The 24143-nt window shown below is 42.8% G+C and overlaps 7 protein-coding genes across 8 annotated transcripts; 4 read left to right on the plus strand and 3 right to left on the minus strand.

The window, feature by feature from the left end:
* Positions 1-1607: 1607 nt before the first annotated feature.
* TrAFT101_002344 (uncharacterized protein) lies at positions 1608-3845 on the minus strand. The gene is made up of 2 exons (XM_024904745.2): positions 3415-3845; positions 1608-3345 (listed from the first exon to the last, which is right to left on the minus strand). The coding sequence occupies exons 1-2, from the start codon at positions 3783-3785 to the stop codon at positions 1749-1751; spliced, it is 1968 nt and encodes a 655-aa protein (XP_024754455.2). The 5' UTR covers positions 3786-3845; the 3' UTR covers positions 1608-1748.
* Positions 3846-4082: 237 nt separating this feature from the next.
* Positions 4083-6382, plus strand: TrAFT101_002345 (uncharacterized protein). Of its 2 annotated transcripts, none has more exons than XM_066126578.1 (5): positions 4083-4333; positions 4410-4658; positions 4709-5125; positions 5197-6026; positions 6080-6382. In XM_066126578.1, the coding sequence occupies exons 1-5, from the start codon at positions 4092-4094 to the stop codon at positions 6220-6222; spliced, it is 1881 nt and encodes a 626-aa protein (XP_065982680.1). In that variant the 5' UTR covers positions 4083-4091; the 3' UTR covers positions 6223-6382. The 2 variants fall into 2 exon arrangements, with proteins under 2 accessions (XP_065982680.1, XP_065982681.1); XM_066126577.1 differs by having other exon boundaries at positions 4083-4154; positions 4227-4658.
* A 17-nt stretch (positions 6383-6399) lies between these two features.
* Positions 6400-7050, minus strand: TrAFT101_002346 (uncharacterized protein; the record flags this gene model as incomplete). The annotated part of the gene is made up of 1 exon (XM_024907167.2): positions 6400-7050. The coding sequence occupies one exon, from the start codon at positions 7048-7050 to the stop codon at positions 6400-6402; it is 651 nt and encodes a 216-aa protein (XP_024754457.2).
* A 5957-nt stretch (positions 7051-13007) lies between these two features.
* Positions 13008-16035, plus strand: TrAFT101_002347 (uncharacterized protein). Its single transcript, XM_024902315.2, has 2 exons — positions 13008-15486; positions 15540-16035. Exons 1-2 carry the CDS (start codon positions 13152-13154, stop codon positions 15920-15922), a joined length of 2718 nt encoding a protein of 905 aa, XP_024763423.2. The 5' UTR covers positions 13008-13151; the 3' UTR covers positions 15923-16035.
* Positions 16036-17489: 1454 nt separating this feature from the next.
* On the plus strand, positions 17490-19481 carry TrAFT101_002348 (putative NRPS-like protein biosynthetic cluster; the record flags this gene model as incomplete). The annotated part of the gene is made up of 3 exons (XM_066126579.1): positions 17490-18552; positions 18631-18969; positions 19040-19481. 3 exons carry the CDS (start codon positions 17490-17492, stop codon positions 19210-19212), a joined length of 1575 nt encoding a protein of 524 aa, XP_065982682.1. The 3' UTR covers positions 19213-19481.
* Positions 19482-21529: 2048 nt separating this feature from the next.
* TrAFT101_002349 (putative NRPS-like protein biosynthetic cluster) lies at positions 21530-22807 on the plus strand. Its single transcript, XM_024902316.2, has one exon. It carries the CDS (start codon positions 21582-21584, stop codon positions 22722-22724), a length of 1143 nt encoding a protein of 380 aa, XP_024763425.2. The 5' UTR covers positions 21530-21581; the 3' UTR covers positions 22725-22807.
* Positions 22808-23122: 315 nt separating this feature from the next.
* Positions 23123-23945, minus strand: TrAFT101_002350 (uncharacterized protein; the record flags this gene model as incomplete). Its single annotated transcript, XM_024903385.2, has 4 exons — positions 23123-23385; positions 23467-23487; positions 23566-23782; positions 23835-23945. 4 exons carry the CDS (start codon positions 23943-23945, stop codon positions 23123-23125), a joined length of 612 nt encoding a protein of 203 aa, XP_024763426.2.
* Between the last annotated feature and the right edge of the window lie 198 nt (positions 23946-24143).

Below are 24143 nucleotides of genomic sequence, written 5' to 3' on the forward strand. Positions count from 1 at the left end.
TTTGAACTTTATGTGCAACAGTTTTGGTATTTCAAGGCCCTGTTGAAAACCTTCGTGGGCTTATAGATGTACAATTGACTTTGAAGTAAGCGTGGTGGCTATTGTAGTGATATGAGATAAGCTGCAAGCCGACTTTGAGGAAATAGTCGCAGCTGACTTGAATATCAGGGAAGTCGAGGCAGGAGTGGAGCTTGTGATCATAATGATTAACCTCGATTCTAGGTAAGCGGAGAGAAGTGCAGCAGATTTACAATGCGAGATTTGGCTGCCTCAACAAGAGCACCGACTACGTGAGCCTTCCGGAAAGCTGGACTATTGCCCAGGTGAGAAGAGAAGGCACGATAAAATCGCACAACAGCAAGGAGAGTCTAAATACCATCCAACCACGTAACCCAATGGTAGCAAAAATTGATTACTACTTTCTATATTAAATACAGAGACAGCTTATCCGCTATCCAAGCAAGCGTCCCTGGTGTCCAAAAAAGAAAAACGGGGCGGGTATAGGGTAGCATATAGGCATACCGTGTATACCGTTGACCACTATAATATAGCGTTTATCCACTATAATATAGCACTTATTTGCTCTAATACAGTGCATTTGACTATATTGTGCCTTCCACAATGGATAGCATTTCAATACCAATAATATAATACTACTCCGAAGCAGGGCATGGCTATATTCCAGGCAATGGCTGTCCACCTGATTAACAATGCCAAGACCAAGTTCTATGCGGATCTATATATGGAGATAGTTCTTCTGGAACATAGACAAAAATCACTAATCATATTCGTAATTCCACGATTGGGCGTCAGTCAATAATTTAGGTGATGGAGATGACTTTTACAATCTCGTTGTGGACTAAAGGATGCCCTATGTTGGCGGCTCTTCCGAGTCCGGTTTTATCAACCCTAAAGTTGTCAAAGATATAAAGTTACAAGTAAATCCTCAGTCTTCAGAGGTCATGTTGGACACTCTTGAAGCAATGGATGTCTGATTTTACTACTCCGATTACGTAGACTTGGTTCATTCTGTACCAGCTCTCATTTTCCAGTCCGTTGTAGAACAAATGTCTGAGAGTGTTAAGATAGCCAATGGAATTACTGTCGAACAGTGTAAGGCACTCACCATAGCTTTACTTTGTGTTATTCTCCTTCTAATTCCCGTCGCCGGGGAGGTGTTGGGCTCTATTGATGGATTAGCAGAGATTGGCTTTATTGTAACAGCCGTTAGGATGCAGATAATATTTTTTTCAATGTATATTCTGTAGTAGTAGACCGTCGTAACACACCGTTATGCAGTATGTCGTCTATCCTCGCGTCACTTAATGTATTTGGTGTTGCCACGGGAGAGATACGCCAAAGCTACGAAGAGGGCGACACCGCCTCCTTAGGTGACAAACTCAAATGAGCCTCAGATATTATCGTTAACACGAACGGGAAATTCTATACATTTTAAAATTTGAAACCAGAGATTTTAATACGTTTTAAAAAAAAAATACTTGATTGACTAACAACATAACGACCAGGTGTGGTAGAAGTAACAATAGTGGATAAAGGGAAATAAACCTACATTGCCCTTTCTCTCAGCTTTTCTTCTAGGACGACATGCCCAGAATACCTTCTAGCAGTAAATACCAATATATCAGTATATAATTACTTACATAGAAAAAAAGCCCATACTCTCGAAAACAACGCTTCTATATCGCAGTTATTGCTCTTGGCAGGTCTAATTAACTTCAAGTAGGTATTTATCCCATAATGTCTAGTCTTAGATTCATAAGAGGTAAATATCTCTGTGACCCATGAACATCATCTTCCATGAAGCCGCCGGATGCAACAGGTTTTCCATTGCGGGTGCGGGGAATCGTGGCTTTGAATGCTAGAGCCTGGTCGAAAAACCCACAATATACAATGTCATCAACGGAGAGATTGTACAACTTTGCAATTAAGTCAGTTTGAAGAAGGCCGGTATTTCTGACATAGTCGTAAGTTTCCTTGTTGTTGAAGATTATGTCAAATGTAATTTCGTATGGACCAGCGTTTTTTGACCTTATGACCTTTGCTGCTTCGCCGACTGTATGGGGAAGAATGAAAGGAACCTCAGCCGTGTTTGGCCACGCATCGTCTGGGGTAAGCTGCGGAAACATATCCCCCGGAGTTGAAGTGAAGTTATTATGCAGACGTGAAGAGCAGCGCTGGACACGATCTCCCACTCCGATAAGTAAAGCCTCAAAGGAAAATAGGTGTTTCTTCGCTCTCTTATCCTGTTGATTGATTTCAAAGGCATCTTCCTCCTCCTCTTCTAGTTCCATTAAATGATAAATCGAAAATTCCGCGCATGGACCTGCCTCAATTTCCCCCTTCCCCCCCAATCCAAAACCAAAATTGCCACTCGTTGCTTTCTGCCCTTCATATGGTCCATGAATGCATGCAACCCTCGCAGTGGAAGCAATGCTGGTTGCTGTTGCTTGTGTCTCGGCGACTGCTTCAGCAACTACAAAAATATTACCCATATAAGCGGTTTTATTTGCCTCGTCATATCCATACGTATGGAACCCAATCTCCCATTTTTCTGAGATATGGGAATGCTGCTGAGTTACATAGCTCTTCACTCCATGTAAAAGCGAATGTAACTGAGAAATAAGAATAGGATCAATGAAAGAACCCATGAACATAGTTCGATATCCAATAATTTTAGCACTTTCCAATTTCACTGTATAGCAGTCGCCACTGCCTTTCGAGGAGTGAAAGGTGGTCCCAGTAACCCTGACTGAGCATTTATCGGATAATGTCGTATATGTGGAAGCAGACAAATCAATATATCCACCAGGCCCATAAAGTCGATCTGGACGGGATTTTTCATATAATGTGTGCGCTGCGACGGTAGTAGGACTGCAAAGAGCACCGGGCATAAGGGGTCTCACATCAAAAGTACCATCTCGGTAGATGGTCGCCTGGCAAGAAGGGCTTTTAGGCGTAGCACATAGGCCACCGCATTCCATTATCTTGCCCATATGAGTGAATCCTCCTAATGTGCGACTATCCAGGGAAAGTATTTGACCATGACGTTGATTAAATGCATGATAAGCGCTGAAAGCAACGTATGGCGCTGGATCGTAGGACCGGCCACCGATAATGATGTCGAAATCTGGATGAGAAGCCATGGCTCGTATGTAAGGCTCCGGACCCATTTGTCCAACAATAGTCTTCGAGGCCTTTACATCTTCGGCTGTCAAATGAGGAACACAGGGACCACACCCAGAGATGCCTCCCGCCTCAAGACGTTCTAGCACAAGATCGCAGTCGATGTCACTATATATTGCTATAACCTTTAACTGAGTAGAGCTAGAAGGCAACAGATCGCAACAATCAGTAGGTGCAACAGCAGGAACTCTAATTAGATGAAATACTTACTTGTATTCAGACGACGCTAATATTTCTTTCACGATATCCACAAGCTCCTTAACGTGGGCATTACTTCCATCCCCTCCTGCTGATCCAATGAGCACCGGAAAGCGATATTTTATTATCGTAGCGACAAGTTTTCGCAGATCTCTTTCGTAAGATGCACGCGGACAAGTCATAGTTCCGAGAGCCAGCTTTGCAGGTCCAGAGTCAGTGGAGCCAGAATCCAAAATAATTGCCGCGGGTATTCCGCTCTGAATTGAAGATTCCAGAGCATATTTGATCTCAAATTCGTCGAAGCCATACCCTAGCATGCCAATAGGAGTAATGATGCGACAGAGGGGCTCCAACCCATTGCCGACATTCGCGTTAGATGCCATGTTTCAGTGGTTTAATGACATCAGCATAAGGCGGGAGGATAAACTGATGTAAATGACAATATCTCACAGTATTTGGTTACTTGACATTAGTTATATAAAATATCACTGCTAGCAATCAGCAACTTTGCCCTGTGTGCAAGACTTTGAAGCGAATTTCGCTCGGGCTTACCGGATTTCCCATTCGGCCCGACAAGCGAAAATCGGCAGCACGTGTAGCCTTCTTCAAGCTACAGCGAATACGCAATTCGGCTCGCTTCTTCATTGTAACTTAGCATAGAATCGGAACATTCATCTACAGGACCGACAATGCCGGGCACCAGGCGAGCTTCGCGCACTTCCATGGCATGCACAACGTGCCGGCAGGTTAAGGTATGCTTTTCTAAGCACGCCTTTAATATCGGGGAGCCACAATTCTTTTTACTAACTGCATTACTCCGTCAGCTGCGATGCGATGCACAGCAGCGGTTCCCAGCTCCTTGTTCTAGATGTGAGAGGCAAGTAAAAGCATGCATTTTTGATCCAAGATTCAAGAGACAAATCGTTAGAGGGTAAGCAGTAATTGTCTCAGTCGCTTCATATACCAACCTTTTCTAATGACCACTCCACCCTTTTTACTGCCCTTAGGGCTTTAGAAAAGGCGATCGAAGAAAAAGAAGAGCTTAAGAGGCTCATAGATTCATACAAAAATTCTTCTGCGGCCGATAGTGCCAGCTCAACGACTGCATTCCAAAGCCAGGAAACAGATAGCGCGAAACATACAGTACCTCATACCCCCTTGCCTATCGAAACCCGCATGCCAACTACCACCATCTTGACCTATGAGCTTAGCGGTGTGAAATTCGACTCTCATATTGTCAACGAGCTTCTAGCGCAGCAAGTTTGAATCCCAGGATACAAAAGAGAATCCTGCTAACCCAGTACAGCTTTCAACAATATTATTCTGATCACGTCCCGTTTATAGACATTGAGAAATCCGCGACTTCTATTTATCAAGCAAGTGATGTCCTTTTCTGGGCACTTCTGTTAATATCAGCACGGAATCACCCCCTTTTCAATCGACAATTCCCACAGCTGCAATCTGCTTTTCACAGACTACTCTCCGAATACGTAGTTCGAACAATCGATTGTACATATACAATTCAAGCACTATTACTGCTCTGTACCTGGCCGATGCCCGTTGCAAGACAGTGTGACGATCCAAGTTGGAATTACTGCAACCTTGCTGTTTCAGCCGTGCAGCAAATAGGCATCCACGAGCCTATTCATACCGAAGGCAAAAGATCCGCTCAGTCAATTGGTTATTTAAAATCATGGATAGGTTGTTTCGTTATCAGTACAGAGTACGATTCCATGATTAATTTCCCTTTATAGGTGGTATGAATTGGGGCCATTAATGTGTCTACTGATTTAGGTTAGCAACCGATTATGGTTTTCCACCACCGATGAGTCTCGTCACTGGGCGTTTACCAATTGTCAAATCATACACTCAGTCTCATTTTTCTGATGAATTTTGGGCGCGATGCGAGTTACAGCAACATTCCATTCGGGTCTTCACGACTCTGTATGATAATTCCTCTACGAAACAGTTGCAGATGTCCCTGGTGGGCCTTCTTGAGCGCGATCTAGATTCTTTAGGAGCCAATATTAAAACCCGAGTTTCTCAGCGATACCATATCGACTTCTTGGCTGCAAAACTGCGCCTATGTTCTATACCTTCATTGACGTTAATTTCGAAAGAGGTGGAAACATCAAATACACAGGAGTGGGCAGCTTGGTACAGAGGCTTTCACGTGGCCATACAGCTTACAACCATTTATACATCTTTACGTTCATGCTATCCACAGCGTCCAGCGGAAGAGCTATTGTCTCACGAGCTCCAAGTGCATGGAGCTGAAACAGTGCATTACCCAAAACACTTTTTCCGCGTTTTATGCATCTCTGGGATGTATTTGGCAAAATTTCTCGCTGTTGGTTGTGATACTCAGCCCCAAGAGCGAACCTTGGCCCGTAATAAGATAAAAGAAGTGTACGAGAACTTTTTGGCCTGGTCGAAAGAGGAATTAGACGAGCCCTTTCGAACTGCAAGGATGATTGGACTTTTATCTCGACATGCAGAGGACAAAATTTCATCGGAATATTTTAGTAACGATAGCGGGGATCCAAGTGCTACCATAGTTGACGATAGCCTAAGAATTGCAAAGAAAATCCGTGAGCGAACAGCTGCCACCCAGGCGGACACTGGTAAGTGTATGCAATCTAATCCATAGCCAATTCCTCATTAACAGCAAATATAGACAAGCCAGAAGGCCAGCCTAGGCTTCCTAGACCTGACGCTATATCATCTGAGTGGAGTGATTGGCTTCCTAATACATATGACGACCTGTTCGCATTTCTAGCCTCGCCTTCAAACAACTACTTTGATGAACCATGGATATAGCACTATATGGCGGTTGGTTGGGGGTGGGAATGCGGAAAGATGTAGGCCAATGTCTTGACGTTTTTGCAGGGTGGCGAATAGTAGCTGTCAAATATTAGGGACCAAGCAAAAAATCATCTGTAGCCCTGTTATATCTTAAATTATAAAAATATGATTTTTCATGCTATAGTGTAGTTATCATTCCTGAATCAGTGGCTGTAAGAACTTTAAAGAGCGACTTTGACATTTGAGACTCTCGTGCCTAGCCCCATCTACAATATCAAGCTGCGCATCGATCCCATCTTCCTGCCATAATGCCTGTAATCTTTTCAAAATTCCCAGTCTATTTTGAACAATTTCCTTATTTGAGGTTTTGTTCCATTCCACGTTGCTCGATAAGTCAGCGCTTTTCGCAGCCTTGAACTTCTGTAACCAGATCCAAAATTCCATCCCGCCGTGAACTTCAACGTCAGCATCGCCAACAACCAGTTGTATTTTAACCTGCTTGATCAAATTTATGTCGATACGTTTTCCGAAAAGCTCTTTCACATCTGCTATTCCTGTCGGCCATGAAGTTGAATGGTCTAGGATAGTGACGCTTCCCGGGGCTCCAATACTGACAGCTGCCAGCCTCTCAGGGTAGAGGTATAAGAACCGATGTGCGAATTGAGCGCCACCCGAATAACCCATTAAGAAAAATTTTGTTGTGTCTATTCCAGGCCAGCGATAGGCTACCTCATTTAGCATATCTACAAGCGCTAAATCGGATCGCAGCGTCGGAGATCGAAGTAATTTGTACGAGTCTAAGTCGGCAGAGCTATCGAGTCCGGCAGGGAAGAGCGGCGCCATAATGGCACAAGGCGTGGATTCAGCGAATGGCATAAGGCCTCTTTCGGCATAAGAATCATCACGCAGAGTGCCATGAATAAAGACTAATAAAGGAAGCTTGCGGCATGCGGCCTGTGGGGTGCCATTTGCTTGAGCGTGCAAGATATTCTTGTAATGGTCTGGCGGAATATATAGGCTGTAAGAGACTCGTGGTTCCGAAATAAGAGCCTTTCGGGGGACTTTCCCTATCATATATACAGATTTTAGGAATTCTGGGGGTATGTTGGCAGTACTAAGAAGATTTTTCATGTTGAGGATGGCTTGTGCTAATGCTGTTATTCCAATAATAACTTGCTTTAGCAGCTCTAGTAATAAAAAGCAAAGGTTTCACTTCATCAGGCAGAAATAAGAACTAATTTATATTTGAGAAGCGAAACTCGCTTAATGGCTCCTAGAACCATAATCATATGGAAGCGAAACCCGCAGTATATGTGAAATAGTTATTCTTGGCTTCACTCAAGACACCCCACGGACATAAATTTTGGATCAAAGTCATGTCTACCGACACTCGAGTTATACAATGTGAAGTAAAGATCATCCTTTGGAAAATTTAAGTCATTGCTAGAGATTTATATAATGCCGTATTAATACGTGACTAGAGCATACTCTGTAATTCATTTAACAATGCGTTCTGGAAAATTAACTTTTTTTCTTTTTTTCAAAGTATTAATGGCGGTGTATGTAATTAACGTTGATCTTACGACGCAAATGAGACCATAGAGGCTTAGCAATGGCCACGTATGCTGCCAGGTATAATCCAACATCTATTGTCCTTGTTTGAAAAAAAAGGTGTACAATAAGGTTGGCGGGGAAGAGACCTAGCCACTCTGACAGCACAAACCAATCCAATCGGGTTTCTTCGCTTGATATACCGGCTTTCGCTTCATCACCCTGCAATCCTTAATCTCCACTCTGCCCCAATTACATATCCACTTAGAGGTGATTCTATTAGGCAGCCTCTGGAAAACAATACAACTAGTAGCTACCAAAGACTATAAGAGTCAAGAGTAGTTTTCACCGTGTTTAAATAGACAACTTCTCATCTTTTCCAATCTCCATTATATATTAAACAGTCAAGCAGTTGTGACTATGTCCAATAATACGTCAGACGATACCCATCTGGAGGCTGAATACAAGACAGTTACTTCGCATATCGATTTACAGATCGACTCAATAATTGGTAAGAAAGAACAGCAAAAGCTCAAATGGAAGCTTGATTTATTTGTTCTTCCGCTTATTTCTAGCGTCTATTTCTTTGGTTCAATGGTAAATGAGAGCTACCAATACCACTACAGTGTGCTTCAAAAGCTTATTTTATGCATTTAGGATCGCTCTGATTTGGCGAATTCTCAAGTTGCTGGCCTAGAAGATGATCTGCACCTCTCACCGAAAGATTATTCAAATGCTTCCTCCATCTTTTTAGTTTCTTACGTCCTATTCCAGCTCCCAGGAACATTGCTGATTAAAAAAATTGGCGCGCCAGTGCAATTTTCTGGTGCGATGTTAACAGTAATGTGACAACCTTTGCAACAACCCTTAGAGTGCCCTGGCTAACTGTTGCCTTATATGTAGTGGGGTGTACTTACGGTCCTCACGATGCTGGTAAAATCCAGCGGACAATTGATAGCTATGCGATTTCTCATTGGGGCTGCTGAAGCCTTTGTTCAAGGTGGCGCATTCTGTATGCATCCCCCCCCCGAGCTCAGATATAATGTGAACTAAGCAGAAATATTAAAACATTGCCCATACTACAGATCTTTCTTTTTGGTATGAATACCAAGAGCTCGCCACCCGAGCTGCCATTTTCTTCTCAACTTCAACTCTCGCCGGCGCGTTTAATGGGCTGCTATCATATGGAATTAGCAAAAGCTTAAATGGGGTAAATGGTTGGAGAGCTTGGCAGTGGATCTTTTTGATCGAGGGCATCCTACCCATCGGATTTGCCTTTATCGTTTTGGCCTTCCTCCCAGCTTCACCCTCAGAAGTCCGCTACGGTTTCTCCGAAAGAGAAAAAGATGAGCTTGTGAAAAGGAGTAAAAGATCGCACAACTCATCTGAAGTACGCATTCAGCCAAAGAAAATTTTGGAACTTCTTAGGAGCATCCATTTCTGGCTCTTTACACTTTTATACTGTGCGTCGCTTTTTACGATAACTTCGCTATCTAACTTCTTACCCGCCCTCGTTCGAGTAAGCAACCATCACTCTAATAAAGCAAGGGGTGAAGTCTTATAAAGCTGACAATTGATAGGGTTTTGGATACAGCTCAATTGGAGCTCAGTTATTTACTGTCGTTGTCTATGGATGTGCCTGTTTAGGTGTACTGCTTTTCTCTAGAATTGCAGACAAAACAAATGCCCGCGGGTTAACAGTTGCCTTATCCACAGTTGGAGGTATTGTGGGCTATGCAATACTAATAGGAATCGAAAACCGCGACGCTAGGTTTGCTGCGACCTGCATAATAGCGTTTTGCATGTATCCAAAAGTTGTTTTAGTTCTGTCTTGGGCAGCTATGAACTTCATTGGCTATACTAGGAGGTGAGTTTTGACCAATCAAATGCAATTTTAGAAACGAATCATCTAATTTGGCGATTACAGAGGTGCCGCTTTGGCCCTGTTTAACATGTGTGCACAAACCTTTTCAATTGCAGGCAATCAGCTATATAACGACCCACCATACTGTAAGCACCAATCTATTGACAATTGGTTCAAGCTAGCATATATCTGACACACACTCCAGATAAAAGGGGAAACACTGCTTCATTGGGAATGTCAATAGCAGTGGTTTTAATTTCTTTAATTCTTCGCTGGCACCTTGGATATTTAAATGGAAAGAAAGCGCAAGCACAGCATGCATCGGAGAGCTCTGACTCCAGGCCACAAAGCCTAGAAGAAATCGGGGATATGCATCCAGGTATACATCACTTGGCCTCTGATATATCATTCAGCCAGCTAACCATTGTATTAGATTTTCTTTACACAACTTAAGATTACTATTATACATGTTCAATGGCTTAGTAATGAGCACAATATTTCCCCAGGGTGGGCCTTGTTAAGTTTTACCTCGCCAAGGTCTCATGAGATATGGTCTTTCAAATACTTATTACATCGGATAGTTTTGCTGTTCAGCTAGAAGTAACTAGACAATAAGTGATGAAGTAATTTAAAAAGATTATTGCCAAAACTGGATGCCGCTGCACCAATATTGCCCTTAAATGGCTTAGGGAGCAAGTATGCTAGTTGGTAATCCCTGAAAGCTCTCATAGTGCGGTCGTTTCACAGTCTCTGGGCTACCAAATATCATTCTGAAATCTATATCATATGGGTTCTTCATGGCCCATGAGCTTAATATGACATCCTTTAAGAGATGAAAATCCAGCAACGAAGCTGGCGTGTGCTCGATTAAAAATGCTAATGAGTGGCTGTCATGTGCTAGACTAGAGATTTTCGGACCTATAACGGCGGCGCACGACTCAGAGACCTGACTTTGAGAATGCCAGTGCTATTTTCTGCTACGTGCTCGTAGACTACGTTCCGTGCTAGCCTAGCCATGGGAAGCTTTTAACCAGTCGATGAGCTCCTTGCGGGAGAATACTGATTATATCTCGTCGTTCGATCGTGGAAGGGTAGAAACTTATCTGGGTAAATATTGTGACTAATCTCCGTCAAAAAAAAATAAGCAAGCAAAATATCGAGTTCAGGTACGACAGCGGAGGCGTCCATTACCTTGGTTGTGTATCGAGTAACTGTATATTTTACAAGTACAGGAAGATAAATTTCTACAGTGGGTAGCACTTAGCAGCACTGCGGAGTACTGACTTCTAGCTACAAGTAGTTATGTCAGCATAAGCTGCATGTTGCTGTCTGGCTGCTGTGCGCTCGTATAATTTGTAGACTAAGTAGACGTCTCTAAATATGTGTGAAGACACGCCAGATATTGTGCAGGTCGTGAACTTCAAACCTGGCTATACGGCACTTTCTGGCCTTATCCACTATAATATAGCACTTATCTGCTGTATTATAACAGTTAGTAGCTAGGGTTAGTGGTTAGGGTTCGTAATTCAGTACCCTTAGGGGTAATGGTTAAGATTTATGGGATATATAAAAGGTTATAGGGGGCTAGTTATAGAGGGTTATATGGGGTTAATAAGTTTATACTGCAAGGTATGTACTTTAAAAAGTGACTCTATTTGTGATTAATTGGTTGAAAAGGAGTGTTGTGCGGATAGCAAGACTCAAGAAGTACTATCTGCGACCACCTCCAATTACCCCACAACAACTAGGAGTGCTATGAATAACATGATTACTTGGATTTCTCCATCGATAGCAATCACCAGAGAAAAAAAAAACACAATACTTTACAAGCTTGAAACTTCAATTTGAAATTACATGTATATATTAAGCACGTAATTGGACACGATGAGAGTATATTAGGCCTGGATTTGATCTTCGAGTATTGCATCCCACCTGGCCTCTGGGCAAGTTTTAAACTTGTTGCATCTTCATTGTGTTCCAAGTTTCGAGTATTATGGGAAATGACAGAAACTGGTCTCACAACGTCAACCAAATATATGCCCATTTATATCTACTACCCATTGCAGAAACATTAATGCAACTGAAATGGCTGAAGTTGACGCTGAGGAGAACAAAATGATTGATATCACCTTATCCAATGGGTTTGATCAACACAGTTGAGTCATCAGTAATTTACCTGGCCTCAGTCAAAACCGTTGACCACATGGAAGTTAGTGACCCAAACACTACAGGAAAGTCGTTTGACATGGCTACATATTTAATTGATCTTTCCATCTTTGTACGCACGCTATGCAGCTGAAGGTAGTTATCGATAGTACGGATACATCTGCGCATGCGAGTAAGACACTGAAACGATGCTTGGAGCAGGCTCACTGTATAGCCGCTAAGGAAGACAGAACGGTAGCTTCCAAGCGGCCCTTCCCGCCCTCTAGCCTGCCATACCCCACACTCAAAGACCAGGTCTGTGCCGTCCAGCGTGAGACTGACTGTCAAATCTTTGATCCCGAACTACCAAGGTATCACGGAGATTGGCTATTAAAGCTCGTGGCAGCTGGGAAATTTTATAACTATGGAAGATAAGTCCTTTGCCACGGCGCTTGGTAGACTATGGTGCTGATACCAACCCCATGCTGTGCTTCAGCCTGGGCTTCCGCGAAGTCTCATTTGGCTTTCAGTCGCTTATCCCAGGCGGCTTATTCGACTGCTGCCGCGGTAATTATTATGTTTTACAGCCTGTAAATGGCAGCACCTAATGTTCCCGTCGTAGCTCAGATAATATTTGATTGGTTTGCCTAGAAACGGTAACTTAGCCATTCACGATTTGGCCACTGTTAGTACCTTGTAGTATTTTGATGTCGATTTTGACGCTTGACTTGTACGTAAAGCTTCATAGATATATTTTGATTCTATGTGAGGTATAAATGGTCGCACTTAATAACACGATGAAATATACATTATTCTTGAAGCGCTATTATGGCCGGATCTGTTGTCAGGTGGTGAACTGATACTCTAGTACTGAGACAAGACTAGCTGAGTGAATCATAGCAGTGATAAAAAGATTCAAATTAAGGTTCCTTGAAGTAGTTCAAAAGAATACATTCGTTTAAACCCTTGTCTTAACACATATCTCATATAGTTACATGGTGCCGTCGACTTTCCCATGATCATCAGAGTTGCCGACAATCATAAATAGCGCAAGTTATTTGTCCTCAAACTGGAGAACCGCTAGCGTACTTCGCGATGGTTCGGTCCACCCACGTGAGAGACGCTTGTTCATACTCTTCCAACCGAAATAATTTCGTTACACATTTATATAGTAGATATGATATGGAAATCAAGGCTATCCTTTGCGCATGCAACACAGCTGTGGTAAGAGATCGTGATCACTGAAATCAGCGAGCTGCGGTGTACAGCATTTACGCTGCCAATCACTGGTAGCGCCGTGATCGGCAAGACGCAAGGCAAATTTCTGGATGAACTGCGCCACAATAATTCAAAGATACGCCTTGCCCTATCCTCTTGAAGTTAAATGTTATTATTTCTTTTTCGACAAGTACATATATATGTAAGGGATCACCTGTTGCTGTTCAAAGAAGAAGCATTTATTTTGGAGAGCTTTAGTGCCGCTGCCATTATCATCTTGGAACAAGCCTCATCACCCCTTTGGAAGCAACATCACGCCATGAAAGATTCAAGTGGCAATGAGATTACCTACATCAATATATCTGGTGTAGATAATCAGCGCAAGGCTGCGTCGAACTTGTGTTCTGACTGTGATGCTATTCTCCAACGAGTCTTAGAGCTAGAAAATGGGGCAGAAAAAAGACCGATTCGAAAATTGGGTGGTGTTAGGTGGAAGCCAGCGGACCTGGACTATGATGCGCCTATCCATGAAGACGGTCAAAAATTCGAAGATTCGTCCGTTTTCCTTGAATTAGCAGAAGACAATTCCATGCCTCATAAATCAGATCGCGAAGAGCTTCGCGCATCATCTCAGCGGGGATGTATCATATGTACATGGCTTGTCCAGTCTCTGAGCTCAAGATCAAAGCGTACTAAGGGCAATATAATGGAGCAATGGTTGAAGCGTCCTGCGACAGTAGAGCGCTCCCCAATAAAGTCATTTGGTAGCAACCCTTGCTCTGAACATTATACTTTGGCCCTCAGATGCCCGGCACCGCCAGCGCCGTCTTTTGAAGACGTTCCTTTCGAGGGCGATTTACATGAAGCAAAGAATGCCAGAAACGGAATTACGACTCAGGTTTCAGTAAATAAGCCATGGCCGTATGATACACTTCGGGAGGATGAGCTTGCGACTCTTTTCATTGATTCGATGCCTTCGTCCTTCACAACCCAGAAGTTGCTGGAATCAGTAATCAACCTGGAGCAAGAGGCACCCTCGGTTGCTTCATTAAATATGTTTAGCCTATGGCTAGATATGTGTGACGACAATCATCCGGAATGCAAGATTCACACCGCCAGCAAGGCACATTATATTCCAGCGCGTCTCATTAACATTCGGTCCACTGATGCAGTGCGGGTGGTTGAAACAAGCTCCATTGCTGCGGAAATACGAGCTGCCTCGTTCAAATACGCCACCCTATCTCACTGCTGGGGCACTGTTCATGAGCCTCAATTGAATAAGGCCACAAAAAGTATTCTTAGGGAAGGAATTTCTGTGGATAAGCTTCCTCGTCTGTACCATGACGCTATTATCCTTGCTCGTCATTTAAAAATTTATTATCTATGGATTGACTCTCTGTGTATATTGCAGGACTCTGTTGACGATTGGCGACATGAGTCGACAAAAATGGGAGATATATACGAGAACTCATACATTTGCATCGCAGCAACGCAGGCACCCGACAACAATAGCGGGCTACTAGAAAGGCAGAGCGCAGATTGGCCACGGCCATTAGTTCATGGAAACCTTGTTGTCTGTGCAGATGTTGAGGTGGGATCATCATTCTCCAATTCGTCACGACCTGGGTGGTGCAACAGGATTCTCGCACTTACAGAAGGGGTAGTAGATAATTCAGTACTGAATCGAAGAGCATGGGTTCTTCAAGAACGTATGCTTTCGCCGCGCATTCTGCATTGCACAGCTGGAGAGTTCGTCTGGGAATGTCGAAGGGGCATGAGATCTGAAAGTCATATTCTTTTAACGTCGGGTGGCAGCGTGACGAAAGAAGCGTGGAGTCAAATACACGAGGTTGCTCCAAACTTGAAGCGGCCTTCAGAATGGCATCTCCATTCCGAGCAAAGAAGGCAATATCTTGAATTGTGGAGCGAGATTATTGGACGTTTCTCTTCGTTCAATATAAGCTTTCCTCAGGATCGGCTACAAGCTTGTTCCGCTATAGCCAAGCGGCTGCAGCCGATATTAGGAGAGTACGCAGCAGGTTTATGGGAAAGGGTTATGCCAAGTCAACTGCTCTGGCACCATGCCTGCTTTCCTAGCTGCGAAAGAAAGAACAGCTTGAGGCAAAATAACAGCCCATCTTGGTCCTGGTCATCGCTGGACTGCAAGGCGGTACTAACACGTTACTGGGATGCTACATACAACATGTTCCCATCTATGGACAAAATGTCATATACGCCACTTGGTGACAGCAAAGCACTTACAATGGTTAAGATTTTGAAAACTGAGGTCAAGTTATCTGGAAACGATGCGACGGGAGCGGTCGAAGGAGGACGCATTGACCTTAGCGGGCTAGTATTGCCTCTATACAGAAGCTCAGCATTTCGATATACACTGACTCCAGAACCGGAACCAGAGGATCCAAATTTTAACTTGAGATTGCAATTTGATGATGGTGACCCCCATATTTTTGAGGAGGATATAGCCCTTCGGCGTCGTATAAGTCCGTCATTTTGTGCTTCAGAGCGAAATGGGAAGATTACTAACAACTTCCAGCCGAGGAGCTATCGGATCCACGATTTGGAAGGTTCATGCCCAGCTACGAAAATATGATACGCGGCCGTCAAAAATTGGTGGAACGCCACTCGCCAAAATTAACCAAAATGTGCTGGTTACCAATTATATCCACTTCCAAGCCATCTGTGAGGTCGATTCCGAAACAAAAGCATCCAGTGGCCACAACTATTCATGGCCTTATTATTGAGCACATAGAGGGTTCTACTGGGGTGTATCGACGAGTTGGGACTTTGACTTTTAATCTAGAAGTTCTTGAAGATAATACTGCGACCAGGCTCAACGCTGCGACTCCTTTAAGCGATACTTGGCCGTCACGACTGGGCTACAATGCCAATGAGGGATTTACAATAGCTATAATATGAGGTTACAAGACCATTTATTTTATGTTGGTCGGTCTACAAACCATATAATTCTATACTTAAAATACAATTTGATACGGTCTGTATCAATGCCGAAAATGTATAGTTATAGCCAGCCTATGTGCATACTTAATAGCTGATCCGTAGTATCAATATTATTAAAGACATTTTGTTGTTATCAAAGGTGCAATCTTGGGAAGAGGGCTTTGATCGTCGTCCTTCTGGGTTGTACAACCCCAAGCTACTCTTATTGGATGATTTTCAGCTAGACTAGCCTAAAGGCCAATTTGTTCATGATTGATAACATTGGCGCTCCCAAATATACCGTCGCCACTGAGAATGTTCTATTTGGGCTACAACAAAAAAGGCATTCTCGGACATGGACCTTACCAAATTCAATCAAACAAAAGAAAATAGGCATCCGAAATGCCAAGCAAGGGAGACTATACTGCTTAACGCTCAATCTCCAGGTAAATTTGCAATCATTTAGCGTCAGAGAGCCTCTCATTACAGGTAGATAGACGCCATCTCATCAATCATAACTGAGCGATTGGTAATTGTATTATGGCTTTCAAAGGCTTCTTATGCGGCGCAAAATTTGAAGTCTAGGTAGCGAGTTCTAACTGATGGATATTTAAATCTAAGCTACGTTAACAAGCTCAGCGCTAATCTCAGCGCTCTTATGGCGATGTTTAGGCTTATAAAGAACATATATTACGGAGTACTCCGTATATAATACTCAGTTACATAAGGTTAGCGGACGTATCGGAATTGCACAGTAACGAGGGGGTTAAAAGCGGGTCCAAAGACACAGGACACATGTACCAAGCGGCATGTACTAGTTATAGAGAGACTTGAGAGGTATCAATGTGGATCTGGAACGGGCCGTCTAGGGACGGCTTATTCGGCATTAAAGGCTAAAATAAGGGGGGAAAGTTGAGAAAAGACACACAAAAAAAAAAAAAAAAAAAAAATAAGGGTAATATAGTAATATATTTAAACGAAGGAGTAATACAAGAACTACTGACGAGCAAAGATACTACAATCTGTAAATATATGAGATCTAGACTTTCCCGGGGCGTTTAGTTGTAGCTCTATGATATTACACCACCACACTGCCATTATCACGAAATGTCTCAAAGTGAACATGAAAGTTAATTGCTATTAATCTATTGCTAACTAAGCTAGCTGGCAAATCGAAAACAAATTTGTCATTTAGACGACTACAAACGAGGAATAAAGTAGCTACCGCCAAGGCAAATAAGCCTCGTATAAGTAGTATAAAACGTTCATGTTTCATTTAAATCGTATATGTACTAGCCATATCCAAAATCTTACTCTTGATATCAGCGAAGACACTAAGATCCCCCTTAATATTAAAATACTGGCCGAGAAAAAATCTTTGTTTGCAAGCAAGGAAACGGCTATTATTATGCTGCAAATAGTTAAGATATTCACATAAAAAAGGGGCAGACCATGTCGTATAAGTGCCAAGGTTATCTCAGAAAACATCAAGCTGACTTAAAAACATACACAAAGATCATTTTGTCTCGCAATTTTCCAATACGCAATGGCATATTCTACAAACACCCTCGCCTTTCCTAGCGACTATGGATGCAACGGCTCCCCCGCGATTATCTGCCCCTCTGCTGGATCTGCATCATTTAAAGATGTAGTTTCATATGCCCAGTTAGCGTTTATGACACAGGCTCTACAGGGTGATCTTGCTCGTATGGGCATTACAAAAGGCAGCAGAGTTGCGCTTGTATTGCCGAATGGATTAGAATTTGCTGCTATACTTCTTGGAATCATACACCAGCGTGGTATTGCGGCCCCACTAAATCCACAGTATACACAAAACGAGTTCAGGGATATCTTCTCCCAGATGAAACTCGATTTGGTGGTGATGCTACCTGGAGCGCGGGGTCCAGATGACAGCTCATATTTGACCGATCCAGCTTTCCAAGCAGCACAGCAGCTGGGAGTGCACGTGGCATTGTGCCACAAAAAGAGCACACTGAATGACAGAGATGAACAGACGTTGGAGCTTATTCTGCGGCCTCATGTAATGGCCAATAACAACAATACTCCTGTCACTGTTGATACCGGAGCGGCAATCTACTCAAGAAATGAGGTGCTGTCTGAAGACAAAGTTGTCATGCTCTTGACAAGCGGGACTACAGGTGCGCCTAAGATGGTCCTACTTAGTCACACCAATCTTCTCACCGCTATGCGCATTATTATTGCCAATCATCAGCTCTCGTCTAGTGATAGAACCATTATAATTACGCCGCTGCACCATATTATTGGTCTCTGTGGCACTTTACTTGCTACGCTATTCTCGGGAGGCTGCGCCGTCATTCCGGATTCGCTTCCGGGCGCCTTCTGGCAGCGATGTGCAGATTACGGCATCACATGGTTTCATGCTGTGCCAACTCTTCATCGATTGCTCCTAAACTTCCCGCGGCCTGGTGGTCGTGTCTCCTCACATCTGAGGTTTATCAGATGCGGCGGTAGCGAGCTTTCTCCAGACTTATACGAGCGCCTAGTCGCGCTGGGCCCGCCTTTGCTCGAAGTTTATGGCATGACGGAGACGGCTCCCGCAATATTCTGCAACCATTGGAAAGAAGGCGGTATGAGACGCAGAAGCTATTTTCCCATTCCAGATGCCATAGATGTGATGATTTTGCCATCTAACGCATTGGGACAAGAGGGTAATGATGACGACGCTCCAATCGCTGCGATAACTAAAGCGCCTGGTATTATAGGCGAGGTTTGCGTGCTTGGCCAAAATGTAATGGAGGGGTATGTTGAAAACCCCCAAGCTAATACCAGGGCTTTTCTTCCCAATGGATACTTTCGCACCGGCGATCTCGGCGCTATTGAGTCTGGTGGTTACCTGAGGTTGGTGGGTAGAATTAAAGAGGTCATCAATAAAGGCGGAGAGAAAATTGGCCCCGCCGAGATTGAGCACGTAGCTTTGTCTCACGAGTTAGTTTCAGGGGCTGCGTGCTTTCGTATCGCTGACAACATGTACGGCGATGAGATTGGTGAGTATATATATTTATTGACGATTTCCGTTATCTGGTGCTGACAACTAAACTATTTTTCTTCCCAAAGGACTCGCCGTATCTCTGATACCGCATAAGACGGAGGATCCGCTCATTGTGTCGGAATTGAAACGTCATATAGCTCAATATTTAACACAATTCAAAGTTCCCAAAGAGGTGAAATTCCATCGAATCATATATTCATATGATATGTTAAATTGCAGAATTACAGCTGATTCATAGACGTTGTAGATTGTATTTGTTGACATCATTCCCTACAACCCAACCGGGAAGCCGATGAGAACTCAACTATCCCAACAGTTTGCGCAAGGGCTACTATGAATGTCATTCCACGAAAGATAATTTATACGCTTTAGACAAAAATGGAACAACATCTATAACATAAAATGTATGAGACAAGCATTTTTGCGGGATTAAAATAAATATCGGCGAGTGCCAATAATATAATTAATACTAAGCATTTAATTACCCCAATAGAAAACTAAGACTCCCCCCTGTGAAGGTAAAGATGCCTCTTCTATAAAGTTGAACGTGGCAATCAAGACCTTAAGGTACCTTATGAGGCTTAGATGTTTATATACAGTTATTGACCTCAAAGAACAACGCTACACTTCGATGTTGACGGAACATTAAGTGAGGATAATAGAAGCTGCAGTTTAAACAGCAGGCTTGAGAAAATACACCTGGAGGTTCTTTTAACGTGAAAAGTATTTAAATTAAGAATAGCAGTGTTGTGCCTTACTCTTGGCGTATCCACTCCTAATTTCGGGCTCTGAGAAATCCTAATATTATCTCTGTGATGTTACTAATAGTCTCGTTTATGAGATTAGCAGTTTAGTACTAGGGCATACTACAAGTCTCATTTGTTGTTTTAGTCAGTTTGAAGATCTTTCGTACCAATGTCATATATATTAACTTGCGCTTGTGGCATCTACTCGGACGCTATAAACACGCCTAATTACTAGTGCTTAGACACTGTTGTAAGTAAAGTGGCAATAACGCCAATATACAAGGGTTTCTCAGGGATTCATCCTTCGCGGCTGATGTAAAACATATTTAATAAGCCCTTGTACATATATATACGGAGCCGACAAGGGCCATTGCGGAGACATCTTAATTATACTCGTATATATAGCAACAACTTCTGACAGCTAATATGTACATGGGGAAAGATTGAAAGCCCTGCTAGCGCTTTCAGCTGATCAGTTCATCTAAACTATATATCCATATCTGGAAGTTTATAATTATCCACCCCCCTGGTATAGCTGGTTAAACAATGATGGTTACATCTAACGCAATTGTTTCATATATAAGGTCTTTAGTAATCTGTCTTATGCAATACGAAGGCACCATCTGCAAGCCTCCTCTATACCGCTTGTACAGTATGGGTGGTTTATCCCGCTGGAATATGATATATCGTGCCTTGGCATCTCCAAGTTAATTACATATGATATTACTAGTACTTGTAAGATCGGTAATAACGTGCCGAGCATGTCTGATACAGACGCTAGTATCTTAATGTTGCGGCTGCTAGCATGCTACCACTCACCCCTTACTAAATCTCTATGATGCTTGCTTGCTAGATAAGCTTCTTTTGAAATGTTCTCCTGTTATATTATTGTCTATATCCCCTATTGCTATTGACATATAACCGAAGAAAGAATATACCTGAAGGTTGAAATACATTAGTCTTTGAGTGAGCTAATTCTCCAGTGCCAAAGATAGCAATTCATTGAACTTCACAAATTTAAAAGAGTGTGACAGCATCCAGATGGCATCCATCGAAATTTTACGACAGATATGGGCAGATGTGCTCGGCATTGAAACAGACAAATTTTTTGATAGCGACAATTTCATGGCATGTACGTAACACTACCTATATCAACCTAAAGCCTTCATGAAAGAACTAACAATCCTCTACTTAAAGTGGGAGGCAATTCAGTGAGTTGAGAGTTTCTCTCATAGAAGGTAGCAGCTGCTGATTTAGTTTAGATAAAAGCTATTCAATTTTTGGGCGAAATCGCGTCTTTTGTCGATACAATTGATTTGGCAACTTTTCTTAATAGTAAGCCAGTGATATATGAAAACAGCCTATTTCATTCGGAGAATACTAATTATAATATTGCCATGAATAAGATGCAACAATCAAAAATGTATGGGACACTATAAGTGCGTATCAGCAAAGCACATATTTTGGTACTGCGAAGGAAAATGCACATATCGAGTCGATCGAAACAATAGAAAGCGTCACCGCTGATAGTATGGTTGGAATAAGTTCAACAGAACTTACTTCAGCCCTAGAACGAGCTGGGATCGCAATAGACGGCATTATGCAAGCTGCGCCAGTGAGCTCTATTCAAGGTAATATGCTCGACATTTATTGATCCATTGAACGATATATGCGCCGAGTAGAATTTTCATGCTGCGTTGTTATTGAAACGGAGTCAAGAATAAATTTGCTAACATCTGTTCTCAAAGAGTTCTTTTTACATCATCAACAAAATGGCGGCACAGGGTGTATAAATTACATATATGAAGTTGAAGGACGCAACCTGAAACAAGGTTTGAAGCAATTTATACACCTTCTAGAAATGAAAAACCCAATTTTTCGCACAACTATTATCGGTATAGGCAAAAATAAGTTTGCCCTAGCTTTACTTAAGGAAACGGCGTCGCACTGGTCTTATCCTTCCAGCCTTCGATCGCTTCTTGAAATCACAACGGCACAGAAGCTTCAGCTAGGTGAACCAGCGGCCCGATATGCTCTTGTGCTTGAAGATGCAGCCAATGAAGGCCGCAGCTTTTTCGCAATCTCGTTATATCATACCCACTGCGATGCCTTCACGCGCTTCCTGATTGACAAAGAGATATCACAAATCCTGCAGTCTCCATCTGATTATGCACGAGCTGAGAATATCGAACGCCCGTGGTTTGGCGCTTTTGTCAAGCATCTGCGTCTCATTGCACCGCAGGAAGATGTCATGAAATTCTGGGAAAATTATTTACGCGGCGCAAACGTGGCCAATATCCATCCACTTGAACAAGCTGTGGTCAGCGGCAGCGTCGAGAATGTCTTAACAGACATGCTACCAGTACCCTTTACCCATCCTCAGTCCCATAGCGATGCACCAAGAAACCCAACACAAGTAATTCTGGCTGCCTGGGCAATGGCCCTAGCAAAGTTATCGGGACATCGAGACATCACGTTTGGCCTTTGTCGTCACGGGAGATCTTCTAATACATTTCCGGACGTGTGGCGTGTTATGGGGCCATTGGTTAATGCGGTACCATTTCGAATTTCTATACAAAGCAAGGAGGAACCTGTAACAGAGCTATTACAGCGAGTCCAAGACGATATCACGACCACAACCCAATGGGAGCAAGGATTTGCTCCTGGTGTAGTCCCCAGCGCTGACGGGCGGCCTTGGGTTCAGTCATTTGTCAATTTGAGGTCTGAGTTGAACAAATCCAAGGATGTGTGCAACACAAATGAAAGCAACTCAGAAATAACCAAGATTGTCCCCAGGCCAGATCTAGATAATTTCAATACCGACTATCACTGGGCTGTTATATTGATGATCAAACGGCAGCGTAATCAGTACGAAGTTTCGATGCTGTATAACTCGTCACTCATTGATCATAAACGAGCAAGCACTCTATTTACAGACTTTAAATTACTTATGGGTGCATTGGAAGCAGATGTTGAAATTAATGTAGGAGATTTACTAGAGTAGCCTCTAGAGGTAATCTAGTACCTTACCAATAATAGATTAACAGAATGTATGTTACGCGACATAAAACAGGTGGTCAAATCGAGGTATATTTAAATCAGTGTTTAATAGTAGAAGGATTTTATTTTATAGTGGAAAAATGCTATAAATTTATATATAGTCGAAAATGAGACGCAAAGACAAGCGTAACGAAAGGTTGCGGCTAGTCTCCGCTGCCCAAGTAATTCCAAGTCAATCTTTAGCATTCGAGGTAAAAATCCATCACGTCACATACTTCTGCAAAAACTTTACCTCGATATCCTTCTGTGATTGATTCGCAGTCCCAAACATGTAAGGTGCGAAATCAAATGGCTCTATCTTAAAAAAATTCTTTTGGTTCTTTCGCTGCCATGTATGCTTTTTCATGGGATGTCCCCACTAGGACGTACACATAACAGAGGGGTAGGCGACACTCTTGGTAAGTATGCTTGGAATTCGTTGATAAAATTGTAGTAGGCGCTTTCCAGTGTTACTTTGTTTTCCCAGTTACAATTTTTCCCGTAAGCGAGCATCTGAATAGAGCTGTAGAATCCGAAAAGCGCAGGTCCTCCGAGCAGTGCTTTTTGCGGGTTTGCAGCAGCTTCTTCACTAGGGGATGGAAATAACTGGACATATTGTTGTTTATCTATAGATTTTTTAGAATATTGTGAAATTGTCTTTCTTGATCGTTCCAGTAATCCGGGCGGATAGAATTGCGCATCCATACCTCCGCCATGTCCACCGCCAACTAGTAGAATGTTAGCGTCTATGGATACATATGGAATTAATGGATATTGTGACCATAAGAATACCCTCTGCCACTTACAAAGAGCGATACGAGTTATGTCTATCTGCGGAGCTAAAGATGTGACATATGTAACAGCATCAAAAACGTCCTCTGACTGCTTGTCAAAGTTAATATTGTGCCTTGGCAGTCCATCACTTTGCCCGAATGTTCGAGGGTCGTAGGTTAGTGTAGCAAATCCAGCATCGTTGAAGACTTTTGCTTGGACATTCATTAAATGTGCGCTTATAACGCCAGACTGCTTAAATTCAGTGAAAACGAGTCTTATGGTTATTAAGGAATAGTAATACCGGAGATAGCAAGATCCCCAGCGGCGCGTTTGGCTTTTCCATTAGTGTCAGTGGTCCTCTCAAGATAAGGTCATCTCGAGTTTGGAACTCAATGTTCTTAGTACTAGGCATGTTGCTGTTTTCCTATATACAGGGTTTGTGAACTTGGGATCCAGACCGTGGTAAGATTAACTCCAGAAGTATGACAATGAATATAAACTGATATTTTCGCGTATACCCTTTCAATCGTCGAGATATGTGCAGCTTCATTCTTTAACTGTTCTAGTTAGCTATGCAGGAGTATGTAGGTCTTGTTTAAGAAAGCTGTTT

The sequence above is a fragment of the Trichoderma asperellum genome, chromosome 2 (genome assembly GCF_020647865.1).
Source record: "Trichoderma asperellum chromosome 2, complete sequence".
NCBI classification, from domain to species: domain Eukaryota; kingdom Fungi; phylum Ascomycota; class Sordariomycetes; order Hypocreales; family Hypocreaceae; genus Trichoderma; species Trichoderma asperellum.

Coding starts and splice junctions, on each gene's coding strand:
- TrAFT101_002344 (XM_024904745.2), bottom strand. CDS start 3,785: ATGGCATCTAACGCGAATGTCGGCAATGGGTTGGAGCCCCTCTGTCGC. Junction 3,346..3,414: donor TTAGCGTCGTCTGAATACAA/GTAAGTATTTCA, acceptor GTTGCCTTCTAG/CTCTACTCAGTTAAAGGTTA.
- TrAFT101_002345 (XM_066126578.1), top strand. CDS start 4,092: ATGCCGGGCACCAGGCGAGCTTCGCGCACTTCCATGGCATGCACAACG. Junction 4,334..4,409: donor AAGAGACAAATCGTTAGAGG/GTAAGCAGTAAT, acceptor TACTGCCCTTAG/GGCTTTAGAAAAGGCGATCG. Junction 5,126..5,196: donor TGTTTCGTTATCAGTACAGA/GTACGATTCCAT, acceptor CTACTGATTTAG/GTTAGCAACCGATTATGGTT.
- TrAFT101_002347 (XM_024902315.2), top strand. CDS start 13,152: ATGTTATTATTTCTTTTTCGACAAGTACATATATATGTAAGGGATCAC. Junction 15,487..15,539: donor AGCCCTTCGGCGTCGTATAA/GTCCGTCATTTT, acceptor AACAACTTCCAG/CCGAGGAGCTATCGGATCCA.
- TrAFT101_002349 (XM_024902316.2), top strand. CDS start 21,582: ATGAAAAACCCAATTTTTCGCACAACTATTATCGGTATAGGCAAAAAT.